General features: G+C 45.0%; 1 protein-coding gene across 2 annotated transcripts in view; it reads right to left on the reverse strand.

Annotated features, from left to right (window-relative positions):
• Srgap1 (SLIT-ROBO Rho GTPase activating protein 1) overlaps window positions 1-18,888 on the reverse strand; it is a 264,594-nt gene that overhangs the window by 45,424 nt on the left and 200,282 nt on the right. For both annotated transcript variants that reach the window (XM_008765403.4, NM_001191784.2), the window contains exons 8-11: window positions 16,339-16,440; window positions 10,144-10,341; window positions 9,405-9,489; window positions 1,984-2,011 (exon numbers count right to left, since the gene is read on the reverse strand). In XM_008765403.4, coding sequence (XP_008763625.2) covers window positions 1,984-2,011; window positions 9,405-9,489; window positions 10,144-10,341; window positions 16,339-16,440 — 413 coding nt within the window. The remainder of the gene's footprint in view (window positions 1-1,983; window positions 2,012-9,404; window positions 9,490-10,143; window positions 10,342-16,338; window positions 16,441-18,888) is intronic.

Consider the following 18,888-nt stretch of genomic DNA (forward strand, 5'->3'; position numbering starts at 1 on the left):
GTGTCAATATGGTTTCTGGCTGTGGGGCCCAAGACATCATACAGGAGTTACTGTTTCTGTTGAATGCACGATGGCCTTGCCCACATATTGGTGGGACAGTAGGTCACACCCTTTGTGTTGTTCTGGGCTCTCCTGTCTGTTTGCTCTGGTGGATAAGCTGGTCTTTCAGGCATACCACATCCAGTGTGCCACGTGCTTTACTGGGAAAGCCTGCACCAATCAACTCGCAGTATAATTAGAAGGAGGCAGCCTCTTCTGCTCTTTCCCCTTAGGGGAGAAGAGGAAGGACCACGATGATCAGACTTAATTTCTGTATCTCTGCAAAACAGACAGGAGAGGGACTGCCATGCCTAGAGACTGTGTAACCCTTCGTGAAGCCGGATTCTTCAGACAAATGACTTCTGAAGTTCAATTGGCTCAAGTTCAGAAAGTCCAGTTTAAAAACAAAACAAAAAATCCCAAGGAATTTATGTGAAACCCTGAAGAGCTCATTAGATATTGGCACTGCAATCAGCATGTGTATGAGAGAACAAACCTGCGGATACAGCCTTTCAAGGCTACACTCTCAGAACCTTCCAGCAGGGGGGCTGTGACTAATGGGGTACAGAGCCAGCAGCACCCGAAGCCCTGTGGTGCCTGGGACTTAAAAGGAGCCTTTACAAATACACAGCAATGTGTGGGGGACCTACGCCTTGTCCTTCCCCAGTTAACGTTTCTCAGCTATTTTTATACTCTAAATTCCACGCTGCGCAGGAAGGAAGGGATGCGGCAGGTGTGAAGGGCTCAGGCAAGGAGCCGCCAAAAGCCCCGGATTTACTAGATACCGTCACGTTTTCATTATCTTATAAGTGTTTTTCTGCCGCAGATTTTAGTATCAAGGGGTGACTGCCCCTGAAGAGAGAGTTACAGCACTCGAAGGCAGGGCTGCTCTGGCACTCCACCACAGAGTGGGTGGGAACTGCGGGCAGCTCAAAGGCTGGTCAGGAGACGGAGGAGGGCGGAGAAGGTGAAAAGCGTTCTTTACTGTGGCTTTCGTGGGAAGGAACGGGTACAGTGTGGAAAAGCAACGACTGAATTGTATAGTTTGGATGACCTGGGTAGCTTCTGCAGCAAGGAGGCTGTCTGGTGCCTGGCAGTGGGGTGTCCAGGCATGGTGGCCCCGTGAAAGAGCCAATCAGAGCAGGCTCCGGATGAGCTAATCTGCTTGTTGAAACTTAGACTTGGAAGGCCGTTCTGGCAAACTTCCATAGATGGTCTCTCCAGGACGAGCAAGGGCTCAGGACATCAAGGCATCGGATACAGAAACCAGAAGGCCCCAGTATTAAAGAGCTTCACCTGCTTCTAGCCTCAAACAGAACACAGCCTCAAACGCTCGGAGTCTTGCTACATCAACTCCTGTGGTGTCTGGCTGGTGTGCAAATAACACCATAGAGAAACAAAGGTCATCATAAATGTTCTTCAACTCAAATCAGAACCTGCTCCCAGATATTCCAGCAAGGAGATTCATAGTCCTTCATGGTGAGTGCAGGGTGAGGGGAAGGAGGATCTGCCACCGGTGTTAGAAGTTACATTTTAGAATCAGAGGTTAAAGTCCCCAAATTTCAATACATCTGTAATTTTCAGATAGTAGGAAGTGTAGCAGGAGCCGGAAGCAGGTTATTGTTACTACTTACTAAGGCAGTTGGTACACACACCTATTACTTGCTAGCTAAATTGTCATGCCAAAAGTGTCATCAATCTATTTTTTAAAAAAGTTAATGTGTTTGGGATTAGATGAATTAAGCCTGCTCACTCGGGTCCAACGGCTTACCAAGGAACTTTGCAATTCCATGGAAGACAACCTTAGTTATGTCAGAGCCCTTGTCTGAGGACCCCAGGCATTTCAAGGCCCTGAGCTTTGTCATGCCCAGACTATCTGCTATAGTCGTTAGCTGCTCCCGTTAAAGAGAAGAGACCACAGATTATGATAAAGTATCTTCCTACCTTGTAGTCATGTATTCAGCTCTATGACCTGCCAAAAAAACAAAACAAAACAAAACAAAACAAAACAAAACAAAATAATTAGCCAGGCGGACTCAGGGGTTGGAGTTGATAATCTGTGCTCATCTGTTTTCCCAGGATGTCCAGTTAGCAAGAGCCACAGATCTTGTGGTAGAGAGGATGTGAGTAGCAGATAATAATAAGATAATTCAAAGTCATTATTTTCACAACATCTCAGTCCAAAATATATCAAATTCTGTAGGTTAGAGAAACAGGTTTCATTTGGCAATTGGAGGCAGTTTCACTCTTTTTTTAAAACCAGAAATTGCTGCTTGATCGGAACTTCAAGTTCACACATAAAATATACGCAAAGCATGTCTGAAAGTTTCCTGCTAGCTATTTGCTGCTCTGAGTGACAGAGAAGCAAACAAGGTGGGGCGAACTCAGTTTCCCTTTGACTACGTTGATATACTTTCTGTAGTCTGAAATCAGGGCACTCGGAGAGAACTGTGTTCCTTAAGCTGAGCCGACACAGACAATAACATACAAGTATATGAAGTTACACTACATTTTACCACCTTGTAAGCTAAGAGCCATTCAGAGTTCTGTCACTGAAACCACCAGCTGCTGCTTCTTGCAAATGACAGGACTGCATTGTTCTAGAATGCTCACGGTCTGCGTTCATTTTATGTTTGTAAGCGTCCACGGCTGCCGGTCGGCTCTTCATGCATTCAGGGACAGCGCTAAAGGGTGGGCTGGTGGAACCATTCGGCTGGTTTGTTTACAAAATGAGGACACAGCCCTGAAGGAGTCTGAAGCTATGTCTGGCAGAGAAAGGCCTCAAGTTGTAGCACAGGTGGGTGAGCCCGGCCCATCACGCGACACAGCGATTCAGACCTATAAGACAAGGCTAAGCGGGGTTTGGGGATTTAGCTCAGCGGTAGAGCGCATGCCTAGCAAGCGCAAGGCCCTGTGTTCGGTCCTCAGCTCCGGGGGGGAAAAAAAAAAAAAAAAAGACAAGGCTAAGCGGACAACTAGCGGGTGCTGGTGAACTCTGCTAGACCACAGCGGGGCCCATGGCTCTATCACCTGCTCTGGAATAAGAAGTAACTCGAAATACTTGATATGTGTTGATTAAACAGGGGACCACAGACTTGTATCAGGGGATGTCTTTCTTCACACAGATCTGAGCCACTGAAGTGCTGGCAGGATTAGTTCCTAGGCAGAGCGGGAGGGAGCTGAGTGTGGTATGTGGCACTTTATGGATATCCCAGTGGAGACGTCTGTGGGGAGCTGGGCTAGACTGGATTCAGTCTGAGGGAAGACAAGCTTCAGAATGTCCATCATTTCCGTGGTGCTGAGGCAGTAGGAGCTGGCTGAGACCACCCTCAGTTGGATGAGCAAAGGACTGGAGGTACAGACAGTCTGGCTTGTCTGTTGGTCATATTATCTGCTTTCTTATGACATCAGTGTGATATATTAGTCAGAACAGATCAGAAACTATTTGACTAAATATCCCAATCATTAAATAAGCAAGAAGTTCTGTTCGGTATTTGCACTGTGTACTTACTAACCTTGAGACAGAGTGGCACTAAGTAACCTTGGTACGGAGGCTGGCCTAGAACTCCTAAACGTCTTGCTTCTGCCCCCTTGGGAAAATTATTTGTATGGTACATGACCTAAGCCCTTTATATTAAACATGTTAACTTGCAATTTTCATAACAACGTTTTAAAAATTACTTATTCTATTTATTTTGAGTACACTGCAGCTGTCTTCAGACATGTGTCGGATCCCATGACACATGGTTGTGAGCCACCATGTGGTTACTGGGAATTGAACTCAGGACCTCTGGAAGAGCAGCCAGTGCTCTTAACCTCTGAGCCACCTCTCCAGCCCCTCATAACAATTTTTATGAGTTAGCTTCTATTGTTGTTAATGAGCACAGGAGAGCATGACCCATCCCAGGTCCTGTTAGTATAGTGTGGGCCTGACAGTAGGGTTGAGGTTTGTTTGAGTTACAGATCTGAAATCACAAGTATTATACTACACTACCTTAAAAAACATGGGAGTTGGGATGGGGATGTAGCTCATCGGTAGAGCACTGGCTGAGTGGTCAACAGACTGTGAATTCAATCCTCATCACCAACACACACACACACACACACACACACACACACACACACACACACACACACACAGAGACATGTACATGCACACACAGACATGTACAGTCATTCACACACAGAGACACACACATGCACACACACACAAACACACAGAAACATGCACATACACACACAAATGTGTACACAGTCACATTCATACAGAGACACACTCACGTGCATACAAAGACATGTAGAGACATGTCTAAGTTGCATGCATACTTACACACACACACACAGACACACACACACACTCACAGACACACACATACACATAAACTAAAAGCTAAGTTTCTGGGCAGGGGAGGTGGTTTAGTTGGTAAAGTGTCTGCCATGAAGTATGAGAGTGTGAGTTCAGATCCCAACACCCATGACAAAACTGAGCATCATGGCACATGTCTCCAAGCCCAGGACTTGGTAGGGTAGAGACAGGAAGATCTCTGATGGTCACTGGCCAGCCTAAGAACTTGGCGAGCTCCTTATTTCAGTGGGAGATCCTGTCTCAAAAACGTAGTGCAGTGTGATCCAAGAATAATATTGTGTGCTGACCTCTGAGACCTCCACAGGCATGTGGGCAGACAGGCATGGACACCTGCACACACATGTGCACACATGCACATGAATAGGCATGTGTACTACATGCACATCCACACTCAAACCTAACTTTTGTTTTCCCTTTGGAAAACACTCTTGAACAATCTTAGAAGAAAGAAATGGATCCCAGTGTACTCTTTACCTGCCTAGTATGGCTAAAATAAAATACAAAATAGCGAAAAAATTCAATTAAAAACCAAAGTTACACAGACATGTGAATATGCAAATTAATAGACATTTAAGTTGGGGAGCCTGGCCTAATTACTTTTATGTGGTTTGATGCTAGAGAAATGGATGATTAGTAAAAGTAAAACACCTTATAACCTGGAAATTTTGCTATTTTTGCAACTAATTATTTCCTAAATTGAGAACAAGATGAACAAGATGATTTCTACCATTTTGCTTTCATTGATGGTTAATAGTATGAGATAAAAGATTAAAAACCTACACAAGATACATTTTGAATGATGAACTGAGAGCACCTGTCAGGAGATAACATTCCTCAGTGTGTCTCAAATGATGAACGAGGTTTTATTTTTTAATCAGTATTGTCAGTAACAGATCGATAACACACAAGCAAGGAAGACTCACTGTCCAAAAGAAGTGTGAATGGGTCCAGTAGTCTGGGGATTAGATTTCAATCACTTCCTCTGAAAGCTTATTTAATTATTAAAAAGCAAGGAGCCCCCACCTCCACCCCATATAAGCTATTTGGAGAGGAAAAAAAAAATCCAGGATTAATTATTTTTTCTTTGTAAAAACAACACCTTGGACAATTTTTCAGGCATGGGGGATTGTTGCTCAGATAGAGATCAGCCTTGCTCAGTATTTCAGGCTCCCTATCCATCCTCCTGCCTCTGTCTCCCAAGTGCCTCGACTACAACCAGGGATAAGTGCCTTCTTTGGTTTCTCTTCCATTTGCCTTCAGAATTGTGAAGTGAATTACTTTTTGCATTTAAATGCATGGTATTTAAAATGAAGGCTGCAAACAACCTTAGGTAAAGAAAAAAGGTAGAGAATAATCCTTAAAGTCCATCTAGCTTGAACTGGACAGGGATATCTTTGATTCGTCCCCTAATGAGGATTGATAAAGGGCCGGTGGCAGTAATTCCCAGCCATTTTTCTTTTTTAAACACCATAGACTACTGTGGTGCTTTTGTAAAAAGACATAATTATCTACAACCCGATTATCTTTTGAAAGAATATTTGTACTCCTACTCAAAGACAGACAATGGATTATTCCAAGATAACCTACTTAATTCCTTTGTCAAAAAAACCTTACGCCTAGGACAAGAAACATTGTAACAGAGAGCGTGGTTCCCACTGTCACATTTCTGTGTAGCAAAATTATATAGATACTTCTACCCTCTTACTTCCGAATACCTCACACAAAGAACCTGATATGAACAGGAAGGCTCATTACTAGATCAAAAAAAAAAAAAAATCGGTGTCCCAGTTTTAACTATATATCTCATTTACTGTGGGGGATTTAACTTTTATTCAAAAAGAAACCATATCCCTAAAAGATCGAGCAGCCTTGTGGGGATGAGAAAGAAGAGGGAGACCTTCAGAGCCCATTCGTGTCTTTCTATTTCCGGACCCTTTAAAGCCTTGGGATTGTGAGTTTAGAGAATGCCGCTTTAAGAGTCTGATCCAGTTGCTTTGCTGTGTTGTAAATCAAAGAACTGACGGGGCCACTGGTAGCCTGCCAAGAACAAGAACGGGGCGGCAAGGCGGGCCAAACACATGTCCGTAGTTAGAGTTTCATCTGTGGACGATCAACTGCTAAATCCCTGGGCTAGGCTCTATTTGTTTTACTCCGAAGGCAGTTTTTGCAGCATTAAGTCTGGGAGAATTCAAAGGTATTCCTATCCCAAATGTCAAGCCTGTCCCCGAACCACCACTTACCCTGGACTGCTAACCTTATTTAACCAGATGGGACTTGGATCCCTTCCTAAGGGCTCACCATTGGACTGTTTTTCCATGGGACAGGCACCTTTAACTCGGTTAAGTCTCCTCTGTTGTAAGCCTGCTAACACTGAACAGGACTTGCGTAGAAAGCCAGCAGGCTTGCAAGGGGTGAACCTTTTAAAAGTGGGGTGTGCCTCTCATGCTCAGCTTTTCTTGCAGGGTTAAAACCAGCAGTAATGAGTGACCAGCAGCTGACAGACAGTCAAGCTGGGAGAAGCTACTGCAGAGCAGACAGGTCTGTAGCCAGTCTGAGCTCGCTACTCTGACAAAAACCAGCCAGGTCCCTTCCACAGACACAACAGAGTATAACGAAGCTACGTCATGGGGACCCTGGAGCTCACTGAAAGAAATTCCAAGACAAAGGAATCCTGGCTTGGTGTTGACAAGGTATGATGGCTTTACACCGTGTGTCTAAGGACAGCCTTTGGCAAATGGTCTTGGCCTACAGGCCAAAATGTAGCCCGATCCAAGAATGACATGGAGAAGAACATTAACCAGTGTGGCTTTTCTCTCTAGGAGACATAAAAGAATTTATGCTGAATGACTACCATAAAAGCTTCAGAATGTGGCTCCGAGCCACGGTAACGTTTGCCTGCTCTTGGTGCCGAGAGTGAGCACCCCCCGTGGCTCACCATGTCCACAGTGGCTCTCAGTCTCAGAGGGGGCACTTTCATGTCTGAAAACATTTCAAGCATTTCTCCACACTGAGGAGAAGTTATGCTCTGGGGGCAGCAAAGGACCTCGAGGGCATTGTTCCAAATATCAGGCACTTGCAGAAAATGGGAAGAAGAAAAAAAGGAATTTATTATGAGGAAAAAAAGGGGGCGGGGGAGGCTAGGACATGATTATTTAAGAAAAACTGTTCAAAGATAAAAAGGCTTAAAAATAAAGTTTAAACCTACAGAAGAAATCAAAGAACAGTACAAGAAATTTCTTGACCATCTTCACTTAGATTTCATAATTGTCTGTCCTTTAGAAAATCCTGAGCCATGATACCAGGAAGTAAGCTCAGGACATTGTGGCATTCCAGCAAGCTCTTTTTTTCTTTTTTCTTTTAAATTTAAGAGTAAGGACATTCTTCTTTAAAACCATAGTATAATTATAACACAGAAGAAAACTAAGCCAGCAATATTTAACCTGTAGATCGTATCCATTTCCCATTACGCTTAAAATGGCCTTCATAAGTTTTACCTTTTGATTCAGATTTTAGTTAAAGTTAGCACACTGCATTTGTTCTTTTTTTTTTTGTATGTTTTTTGTTTTGATTTTTAACCTTGATGCTTTTGAATACTTAAACCCCTCCCCCTTTTTTCTTTAGGTTCAACTTGGAGCCCAGGGAACCGGAAGTCATGCAGGACAACTTTTTGCCCTGCGGCCATTCTCTAAGGATGAGGGGTTCTTAGGAGAAAACCATAAGGTAAGGTGGTGGATATACTGCTTTATGGGCAAGAAAGGTTCCAGAGTGGCAGCAAGCAAGAACTTAGGTATAAGATGGGAATCTCTTAAAAAAAAAAAGGATTTATTTTTATTTTATGTGCATGAGTGTATTGCCTGCACGTTTGTGAGTCTCCTCTCTCTCTCTCTCTCTCTCTCTCTCTCTCTCTCTCTCTCTCTCTCTCTCTCTCTCTCTCTCTCTGTGTGTTTCCTAAAGAGGTCAGAAGAGGGCATCGGATTTGCAGGAACTGGAGTAAGCCACCAGGTGGGTGCTGGGAACCCAACTCAGATCCCGACAAGTAATCAAAATGGTGAAGCCACCTTTCCAGCTCTGGGAGTCTCTTGAATTCAGCCCTTCACACACCTTGACCTAGTCCTCTCATTCCCCACCCCTTTCTGTAGTGCCCCCTTTCATTTTGTACAATGCCCGGCAGGATCCAGTGTAAACAGAAAACCGAAGCTTTAGACCTGGAGACCCTTAAATAAGCCAGGGCTTTGCCTATGTGTACTCGTTTTTCTTTCTACATGTTTATGAAGGCAGAGAAGAGAAGCCATGTTTGTGTAGTCCTCTCTGTTTGTAGTGTGCCCCTACTCCTGTCTCCTCACTCAGAAAGATGAGGAGACTGGCAGGGCCCTGTTGAGAATATGGTTCGAAACAACACATGTCTCTGAGAGCGCTTTGTTAGTGTTTGGTGCTATTGTTTCTGTTACCAGATGCTGCAATGTAAGAGTGTGTGTGTGTGTGTGTGTGTTTGTGCGTGCATGTGTCTGTATGTCTGTCTGTCTATCTATCTATCTATCTATCTATCTATCTATCTATCTATCTATCATACATATTCCATCAAATCATATCTCAACTACCAACAATACTTAATGAAAAAAAGAGGATTCCTCAGACTGGACAAACTGGTTTTAGAATCCCAAAAGGCAACAGATGAGACAGGTACCAGCCCATTCAAATGGACAGGGTGAGATTAGAGGACAAAGAAGCCCAAGGCAGAGACTGGGGTCAGTACTTGTGGGTCCTTCCCCAATGGAACCTCCCCACCCGAGTCACTCCTCTTCCTTGGCCCTACTTTCCAGATTAAAATGGCTTCAGTGAGAACACAATTATCAGGGCACTCAGTTCAACTGAAATCTTATCATAGGACAGCAGCCTTGATTTCCAGGGCCACACACTCACAGACTTCATGCGCTTCATAGAACACCCGTGATAGGACACACATGCCAGACCGCTCCCCCATTTGCTCCCAGTACTCCACCTTCTCCAAGAGTCCTCTGCAGCAAGTCGTGTTTAGCTTGGAGCTTTGTGATGAGGCTACTGCCTTCCAGGAACTCTCGAAGTTTCTGCAGAAAGGCCAGGCAGGAACTTAAGACCTTCCAGTGTCAAGGAACTTCCCAGGGGGGACGTTAAACCCTACCCCTTTACCTGTCTGCCTCCTAGGATTCTGTACTCAAAGTGTAATCTCTAGGCTAGCAGACTCAGCCTTCTCTTGGGAGCCTGTTGGAAATGCAGGCTCGGGACTCCTCCGCCCCAGTCCTGCTGAAACAGGCTGCATTTCAGCAAAGTCCCCTGTGGTGTGCACCCATGTCAAAGCAGACAAGGCCTGGACTTGGGGGGAAAAGCGATTACTGTGCAAGCAGCCTGGAGGCCTGAGCTCAGGGTGTGCCCATAACCACTAGGGTGGTGTTGGAAACAGGAAGACCCTAGGTGCTCGCTGGTTCAGAGAGAAATCCAACTCAAAAGTAAGATGGATGAGTAAACCAATAAGACATCCCCACAGTGCTGTAGCTCCCCTCCCCCAGCCTGTTTTCGAGAGGTGCTAACTCCTAACCTCTACCCAGACTGGCCGAATCGGGGAACTTTGAGGGTGCTCAGGTGACCATATTTTAGAATCAACGCCTCCAGAAAGACTCTGGCAATCTTAACTATAGAAATTACTGGGCAAGTGTGGTCCCAGGCTCTGTCAAGAGAGGTTGGGGGGCAGGGAGTGGGCGCACCATGAAGTAGAACTGCTCAGTTTCTTGCTGGTTAGCTCGTCTCTTGGCGATGCTGGGTTTACTCAGATAGGTTTCAGACACAGTGGACTTCACAGACTCTGTGGATCGGCTGTGCTGGAAGCACTCGGACACATCGTAGTCCTCAATAGTGACCATATCTTGGATCGTCTGGAGGGTGGCTTCTGTTGTTTTCTTGACCTGGGAACAGAAATGCATTTCTGTCATTAGCATCCTGTCCTGTGAACCCTATACTACTCCACGAGTCGGTCAGTTAGGGAGAGAATACTACAGAGCATGGTAGGTAAGGAAAGAGAGCCTGGCCCACTGGACCTCAGACCACCAGTCCGTGTTTCTGTACATCTCACTGGAGACAGTCAGTGTCATTTCTACTCACTCTTACCTTTTAAATTAAGGCAAAACTGCAAACAGAAAAAAATACACAGGCCATAAGGGTTGGAGATTGGTTCTAATGCTTTGATTCAGTCGGGAATCTGCATGTCCAAAGGCTAACGGTCCTTGTCCTGAATTGGTTCTTTTTTTTTTTTTTTTTGTTCTTTTTTTTCGGAGCTGGGGACCGAACCCAGGGCCTTGCGCTTCCTAGGTAAGCACTCTACCACTGAGCTAAATCCCCAGCCCCCTGAATTGGTTCTTGATTGATCAATAAAGATGCCAGAGGCCAATGGCTGGGCAAAGGGAGACAGGCAGAACCCTTAGAGTAGGCTAGGACGCAGCAGGGAGGAGAGAGGAATCGGCGTGACTGGGGTGGTGGTAGTGGGGAGAGATGTGGAGGGACACAGGAGCTGCAGGAGAGAAAGCCAACCAGCCATGGAAGAATATAAGTGGCCATTGGCCACTTCCTGGATTGGGCCTGGGGTAGCAAGGGAAGGTTAAGGAGTGCCCAGCCTTTGTACCAGATAAGGCATTTAAAATAAGCGTGAGTGTGTGTGTGTGTGTGTGTGTGTGTCTTTCATTTGAGGATACAAAGATAGCCCCTGGGCCAGTAGCTGGAAGTCCACCCGCCCCGCCTGGGGGAACAAAGCGGTCAACACTACACAGAAGTATAGAGTCCAATGAATAATCGCAACGTGATCACCTCTCCAGCCAAAAGTGCACGTGATCAATACTCTCACCATCCTTCCAATCCCGCCCCCCCATGCTTTTCTTCCTCCCAGTACATCCACTGACCTCCCTCTCCCCTCGCTTCCTTTCTTTTTACCTTATTGGGTACCAAAGCTAGGAACTTACATATGCTGAGAGCAAACATCCCAGTATGAAACTACACATCCATCTCTCCTCACACCCCACTGTCCAACATGTTAGCTGCATTTTATGGAAATAGCCCAGAATGTATTTTAAATCTGATTCCTTTTGCTCAACGTCAGGGAGATTCATTTCTTGCAAATATCGTATTCCATTACTTGATATTTACTGCAAGGACAAATCATAATTCACCCTGTGATGGACAGATGACTATGCTTTAGTTTTGTCTTTTATGAGTTATAGTGCAGTGGACACATTTTGGGGGGGAGAGGGCGGCACATATACACGGACACAACTGATGTATATGGAAAATGCCGGATTGTTCTCCAAAATGATGATTCATATCCCCGTCAGCATGGTGGGGGATTTCCGTCACGCTACATCCTTGTGGACAGTTGGCGCTGTCCGTCCTTTCAGTTTAAGCCACTGTAGGTTTCCACTGTGCTGGTGTGCAGAGGTCTTGCATGGTTTCCGTGGGTTTCCTCCTGCTGTTTGAGCTTGAGCATGCTATCCTATGTGTAGGGCAGCCTGGATCCCCTTTGGGAATACTTTGTTGAAACCTGTCAATCAATGTTCTAGTGGGATATGAGTGCTGTGATTCATATTAGTAATTATTTTCCCATTCTTGGCTTCAGCTTTCACTGATTCATTACCAGCAGGATGAATGCGGCTTCTGGTTTTATTGTTATATTTTAGTGTGTGTGTGTGTGTGTGTGTGTGTGTGTGTGTGTGTACACGCACATATACCACAGCATTCGACTGGAGGTCAGAGGATCACTTTGTGCAGTCAATTTCTCCTTCCATTTTTATTCCTCAGGTCGCCACGCTTCCCTGGCAAGCATTTTTATTATATATTCAATATTCACTGTGGTTTGTCCGTGTAGTTATTAGATTCTTTGATGTCACTCTTTACATCTTAAAAGTGACCAGCGGGACTTCTTCTTAGTTGAGTCTGTTTCATCCACCTGAGGATCTTCAATCCGCACTTATGAGAGGTACTTTCGTGTCTGACAGTTATTCTTTAGCATATGGGATGCATAACTGCATTTTCTTGTGGCCTCCATCTTCCTGCTCAGTAAAAGTTTTTCTATTCATCTGTCATTGCTTTGAAGGAAATCTTTTGTTTCTCCATCTTCTTTTAAAGCCTTCTATTCATCCCTGGGTTCTACAGTTTCACAATTATGTCTAGGCACTGATACGTACATACATACATACATACATACATACATACATACATACATGCTTCATGTATGTGCCTGTGAATGCACACCTGTTACAGTGAGAGTATGGAGCTCGGAAGACAACCTGCGAGAGTCTGTTCCCTCTTTCCACCATGCAGGTCTCAGGGTTTGGGCTGTCAGGCTTTAGTTGCACAGAAGCACCCATGGTAAAGACACAGCTTGCGGCTTGCTTTTGAACCTGAGAGATTTATTCAACTTCTGGCTTTTCTCCTTACCTCTTAAGCTACTGCCTCTGTTTCTGACATTTTGTTTCCAAGAGCCTAGTTACAACAGCACACTTTGTTGTGTTCTTTTTGTCTCTTAATCCCTCTCCTGTATTTTCTATTCTTTTGCTTCTACTTTGATTATTTTCCTCCCCCACACCCCATTTATCCCTTTTGACCACACACTTCTCATCTGCGTCTAATCTACAAACCGTCTGGCACATTGGTTGGGGTTGTTTTTCTGTCATTCTCAGTTCTCCAATTGCTTTGTGGTTATTTCCCAATCTTTTATCTTGTAGTTCATTTTCTTTGCTGACATCTAAGCTTGCTTTTTTTTATCTCCTTGAATTCAGTAAGCAGCTCTTCTGCTGCGTGTTTCTGATAATCCTGTTACTCGTAGCTTCTGTGGGACCTTTTCTGGTATTTATTATTTCCTCTAGCTATCACTAATAGCTTTTCAAATCGCCTCATGTACCTAATTATCCTTCTTACACATGTAAAAATTTCTAACATTTTAATGTTCCTTACGCTATCATCTATCTATCTATCTATCTATCTATCTATCTATCTATCTATCTATCTATCTATCTATCTATCTATCTATCTGTTGTTTATATATGTGTAGGAATAGAGGATAACCTTTGGCCATCAGTTCTTTCTCTCCACTGTGTGCCTCAGAGATTAAACTCAGCTCTTTAGTCTTGGTAGCAAATGTCCCTACTAGCTGAGCCATCTTGTTGACCCCGTTAGACATCTGTGTAGTGTTAACTGAGGTCGAAAATTGTATCAGTCTCCCCAAAACAAAATTTGTTTTCCCGAGCTTTCAGGGCACCAGTGGCTTAGAATTACTGGACTTTTATTGCTGCTCAAAGTACTGGATACTCTTCCTTTGGGGAGGTGATGACTCTCATGTCATGGGCTTCACTCTTAGCCACATACTTTGTCCTGGACAACTAAACAGGAAAGCAAGAATCAACTAAGTGACTCCACACCATTCTTGTAAGAACTGGAAATCATTTTAGTTACTCAAACAACACTAAATTAACTAGTTTAGTTAAAACTTGAACAGGGCCATTGAGGATCAGCGGGTGAATGTGCCTGCCATGAAGCCTGACATGATGCCTGGAACCTATGTGTCAGTTGTCCTCTGACCTCCACATGTGTCATGGCACGCGCGCGCGCGCGCACACACACACACACACACACACACACACACACACACACACACACACACGCAGTGGGGGAGAAAAGGATCATACTGTGTGGTTAAGGAATAAGAGCGTCAGTACTAGTCTGGATGCTGCAAACCAACGTGCAGTGGGACCAGTTAGAGAGATGCAGGGACTGTGATAGATTTCACTGTTCCTGTAGTATGCACAACGCGAGAAATGGGTATTTATGTGAAAAAGCATATTCCAACATTGGGTTAAAAAACCCATTACCACAGGCTGCAGCCTCAAAGGTCACAACTTTATACCTAGACCCTGGCTATAGGTATAGGTGTAGGTATGGTATAGGTATAGGTATAGGTTATAGGTATAGTTATAGGTGTGGTATAGGTATAGGTATGGTATAGGTATGGTATAGGTATAGGTATACATATAGGTATAGGTCCACCATGTCAGCCCAGTGTGTGCTTATGATTTATGGAAGCATTTCTAAAGAGGGCACATAGTTTGAACAGATACAAAAGAGTGCACTTGAGGACGCGACACTCTGATTGTGGCACATGCCGTGGTTAGACCTGTGAGGAACTTCCGTAAAACTGGGAGCACAAGAAAGAAATGATATTTCTAAATTAAAACATACTCTTCATGGGGGCTGGGGATTTAGCTCAGTGGTAGAGCGCTTGCCTAGCAAGTGCAAGGCCCTGGGTTCGGTCCCCAGCTCCTAAAAAGAAAAAGAAAAAAAAAAAAAAAAAAAAGAAAAGAAAAGAAAAAAAAAAAAAAGAAAAAAAACCATACTCTTCATGATTTTAGATATCTATGTATAATCAAAGCAACAATTCCTGAAGACTGATGTATTTTTACAGCTGCCTGAGTTTTCTATTCACATTAGGAAACTGAAAGTCAGTTACTTATGCTGAAACAATGTTAAATGAACAGAACCCCTCTTCACTCATTGGAACTCTTGATGTTGTACCGATATGTGTGAGCATGTGTGCTGTTCTCTCAGGAGTCGGGGAAAGCACCCTAAGAGGCAGAATTCTGAGCTATGTTGGGGGCCAGTGAGTAGGCACTAGAATAAAGGAATTCAAGGCAGAAAAGAGAAGAGAACAAGCCTCTTGGGGCCATAACAAGCAGCTTCATACCAACAGGAAGAGAATCTAGCTTACAGAAGGAAATGCTAATCAAACCCCCAGCATAGCACGCCCAGGGGAGGGGGCCATAGGGAGCCGCTGGAAGTCCTAAGGACTCCTGCTTTTAAAAGATCTCAGGGTTGATACACAAAAAAGGAAAAGGCGGAAAGGAAGAAAACAAGCCAGGAGCCCTGAGCTTAGTGGAGAAGTCACAATCCTGGATTTGGAAAGAAACACCGGAAAGAAAATAGCTGGGACATATATGAAAATGGTCGAGCACAGAAGTGAAGTGTCTGTCTTCTTAGGAACTTTCCTAAGTGGGGGGAAAAAGAATTATCAGGAATAGTAAGGTAAGGTCAAGCACTATGGTAAGGTTAAAAACTCACAGAAATGTTAGGACACCAGTGGAGGGTGAACGGGAGTTTATATAAGGAGCTCTGATATGTGTCTGAAGACAGTGACTGTGTACTCATATACATGAAATAAGTAAATCTTAAAAAACAAAACAAAACAAAAAAAAAAAAAAAAAAAAAAAAAAAACATGGCCAGGTTGGGGATTTAGCTCAGTGGTAGAGTGCTTGCCTAGCAAGCGCAAGGCCCTGGGTTCGGTCCCCAGCTCTGAAAAAAAAGAAAAAAGAAAAAAAAAAAAAAAGAAGACGACAAACGATGTTTACATGTACACGCAGTCAACTCTGGTAAAGAAAGCATTCATTTAGAGAAGCACGCAGAAGTCTCACGTTTGTCCTCTGTGAAGAGTCTTGTAGGACTCTTCCTGATTCAGGGGAAGGGTGCAGTGAGGAGACTGTTTTCAGAATGACGATGGTGCTGAGGCCATGTGAGAATGTCTTTCAGCTTAGGTGTGAGTTCAGATCCCTGCCCGTGAGCACAATCACCTCCTCCCAGGGTCTGTGCTCACCTCCTCCCAGGGACCATATTCATCTCCTCCCAGGGACCATGCTCACCTCCTCCCAAGGTCTGTGCTCACCTCCTCCCAGGGACCATGTTCACCTCCTCCCAGGGTCTGTGCTCACCTCCTCCCAGGGTCTGTGCTCACCTCCTCCCAGGGACCATGCTCACCTCCTCCCAGGGACCATACTCACCTCCTCCCAGGGACCATGCTCACCTCCTCCCAGGGACCATGCTCACCTCCTCCCAGGGACCATGTTCACCTCCTCCCAGGGACCGTGCTCACCTCCTCGCTCTCGATCTTGAGCGTGGCCAGTCGTGACTGCAGCTGTTGGTTCCTGAGCATGAGTTCCGCCTGGACGGGCTGCTGGGCGCTGACCTGACACACCTGATGCAGAAGGAGACAGTGCAGTCATGACAAGCACCCCTGGGCAGCCTCAGACGCATGAGTCTTATTTATTGGTTTTGGGTGTGAGCGTGTGTCTATGTTGCATGTAGTGTCTTCCTGGTTGTGTGCATGCAGGGTCTGGCAGTCAACTTGGGGTGTCTGTTGCTTTCCAGATTGTTTTGAGATGGTCTCTCACTGAACCCAGAGCTTATCACATCACCTAGACTGGCTGACTGGCAAACCTCTGGGAACCTCTGGTGCCTGTCTTTGTCCACCCACCCTGTTCCCACCCTTAGCCATGGGGTTATAAATGTGCCAGGTCTGCCTGGCTTTTTACACGGGTCCTGGGGGATCACTGCCCATCAAGCCTTTCTGTCTCATACTTACTTAAACTCTGTTGATTCCCACTGCTCTAGTTACAAGAATACCTTTTTGTTAGTTTTTTGAGACAGGTTCCTATTACATAGCCCAGGCGGACTTTAAACTTAGACTCTTCCCATTTCTGCCTCCTGAGTTCTGTGGCAGATATACGCCACTGTGCCTGTCTATGTCTTTACTTTTAACAGCTGCCTTGAAGCTTGACTTTTGAACAGACTTGGGCAAAGGCAGTAAGCACAGAATGCAGCTATGGCCTGGCGCTCTTGGGGAAGGCAGCAGCCACAGGAAACTCTGCTTTGATGGCAGCGGGGCCTGAGACCTAGAGCTGATGCTAGTGCCCTCGCTTTCAGAATCCTGATGACCGCTGGGCAGAGGGCAGAGGGCAGAGGGCAGAGGGCAGAGGGCAGAGGGCAGAGGGCAGAGGGCAGAGGACAAGGGGAGAGGGCAGAGGGCAAGGGGCAAAGGATGATCCAGTGGACTGTACAGGCCTAAGGGAAGGGGTTGCTAGGCTCGGCAGGCAGGCAGTTGTGCCATAGTCTCAGCTCTGCCTCCTACCCAAGCTGTACAACTTCCTAGTCATGGGGCTGCTGCAGGGATGAACTGAGACCATGTATAAGACACAGAGCTGTCCAAAAGCGCAGCATCTCTCAACCATGGCTCCCACCCGGTATCAGCTAAATCCCATGATGAGCTACAGACTTCACGAGGCAAATTATCTCAGGTGTTGGAAGAAGAAATTCTGGGCAAGACTTCAACGATAGATTTGGTCAAAATGAAGGCATCGATAAGACTGCACAAGAAACAAGTGCTTTCTCGTTACTCTCCTTGCCGCAGAGATGCCCCTGGCTGACAGAGGTTCCTTCTCATGGGGCTTGCAACCCTTGGAGGTTACAGCTCTCTGTAGCAGAGGTGGTGATAAAAGGAATCAGACCCATGTCATTAACATAACAGTAACAAACTATTAACATCAGCCTGAAGGCAAGCCTGTGACTTTTACTCTCCTTCATCCCTTGAAAGTGTCACCCAAAATGGAGAATGAAAACAGAGGCTCCTTGATTTGGAAAGATGGTGGTGGGCAGGATGAATACTCAGCTTGTTGACATGTATGTGTCATTCTGGGCGTGTGTTGGCATATACCTGTAGTTTCAGCACTTAGGAGGCTGAGGCAGGAGTTCAAGGTTAGCCTGGGCTGTGTAGTGAGTTAGCCTGGGCTGTGTAGTGAGTTAGCCTGGGCTATCTCTTTTGTATTTTGGAATTAAGGGTGCTTGACCAGAACTCATCACTTCTCATCAAGTAATTTACTAATTAATAATAATAAAAAAGGATGATTAGAAACACAGTAGGGGGGCTGGAGAGGTGGCTCATTTGGTTAGGAACACTGACTGCTCTTCCAGAGGTCCTGAGTTCAAATCCCAGCAACCACATGGTGGCTCACAACCATCTGTAATGGGATCTGCTGCCCTCTTCCTCTGTGTCTGAAGACAGCAACAGTGTACTCACATGCATTAAAAAGAAAAGAAAAAAAAGAAAAGAAAAGAAACAATAGGAATAGGCATTTATACCTAACTATATATCATCATCTATCTGCCTAGCCATATATCCATAGTGTATCAGTTATCTGTCTATAATCGAACTATATATCTATCATCAGTCTTTCTGTCTATCTTTCACCAATAACATGCTTTATACATTTTTCGCTTTGGTTTCCTCTGTTCATAACATATGTCGCTATCATTCATGATCAGTTAAAATAGTTTCCTTTTCTTTTTTTTTTTTTTCTCCTTTCGTAAAACAGGATAAAAACTTAAATTCGTGTACAGAATACACGTCGGGGGCTGTAGAGATGGCTCGGGGATTTAGAGAAAACTACTCTAGCAGAGCACGGAGTTCAGTTCCCAGCACCCATGTCTGGTAGCTCACAATCACCTGTAACTTCAGCTGATGTGATGTGAGGACGCACACACACACACGTACATGTGCACACACACACACTTAACACCGACTCTTAAGAAAGAGTGCAAGGCAGCTGAGTGTGGTAGCTTACAGTGTACTCTCAGCAGCTAGAGGACA

The sequence above is a fragment of the Rattus norvegicus genome, chromosome 7 (genome assembly GCF_036323735.1).
Source record: "Rattus norvegicus strain BN/NHsdMcwi chromosome 7, GRCr8, whole genome shotgun sequence".
In the NCBI taxonomy this organism is placed as follows: domain Eukaryota; kingdom Metazoa; phylum Chordata; class Mammalia; order Rodentia; family Muridae; genus Rattus; species Rattus norvegicus.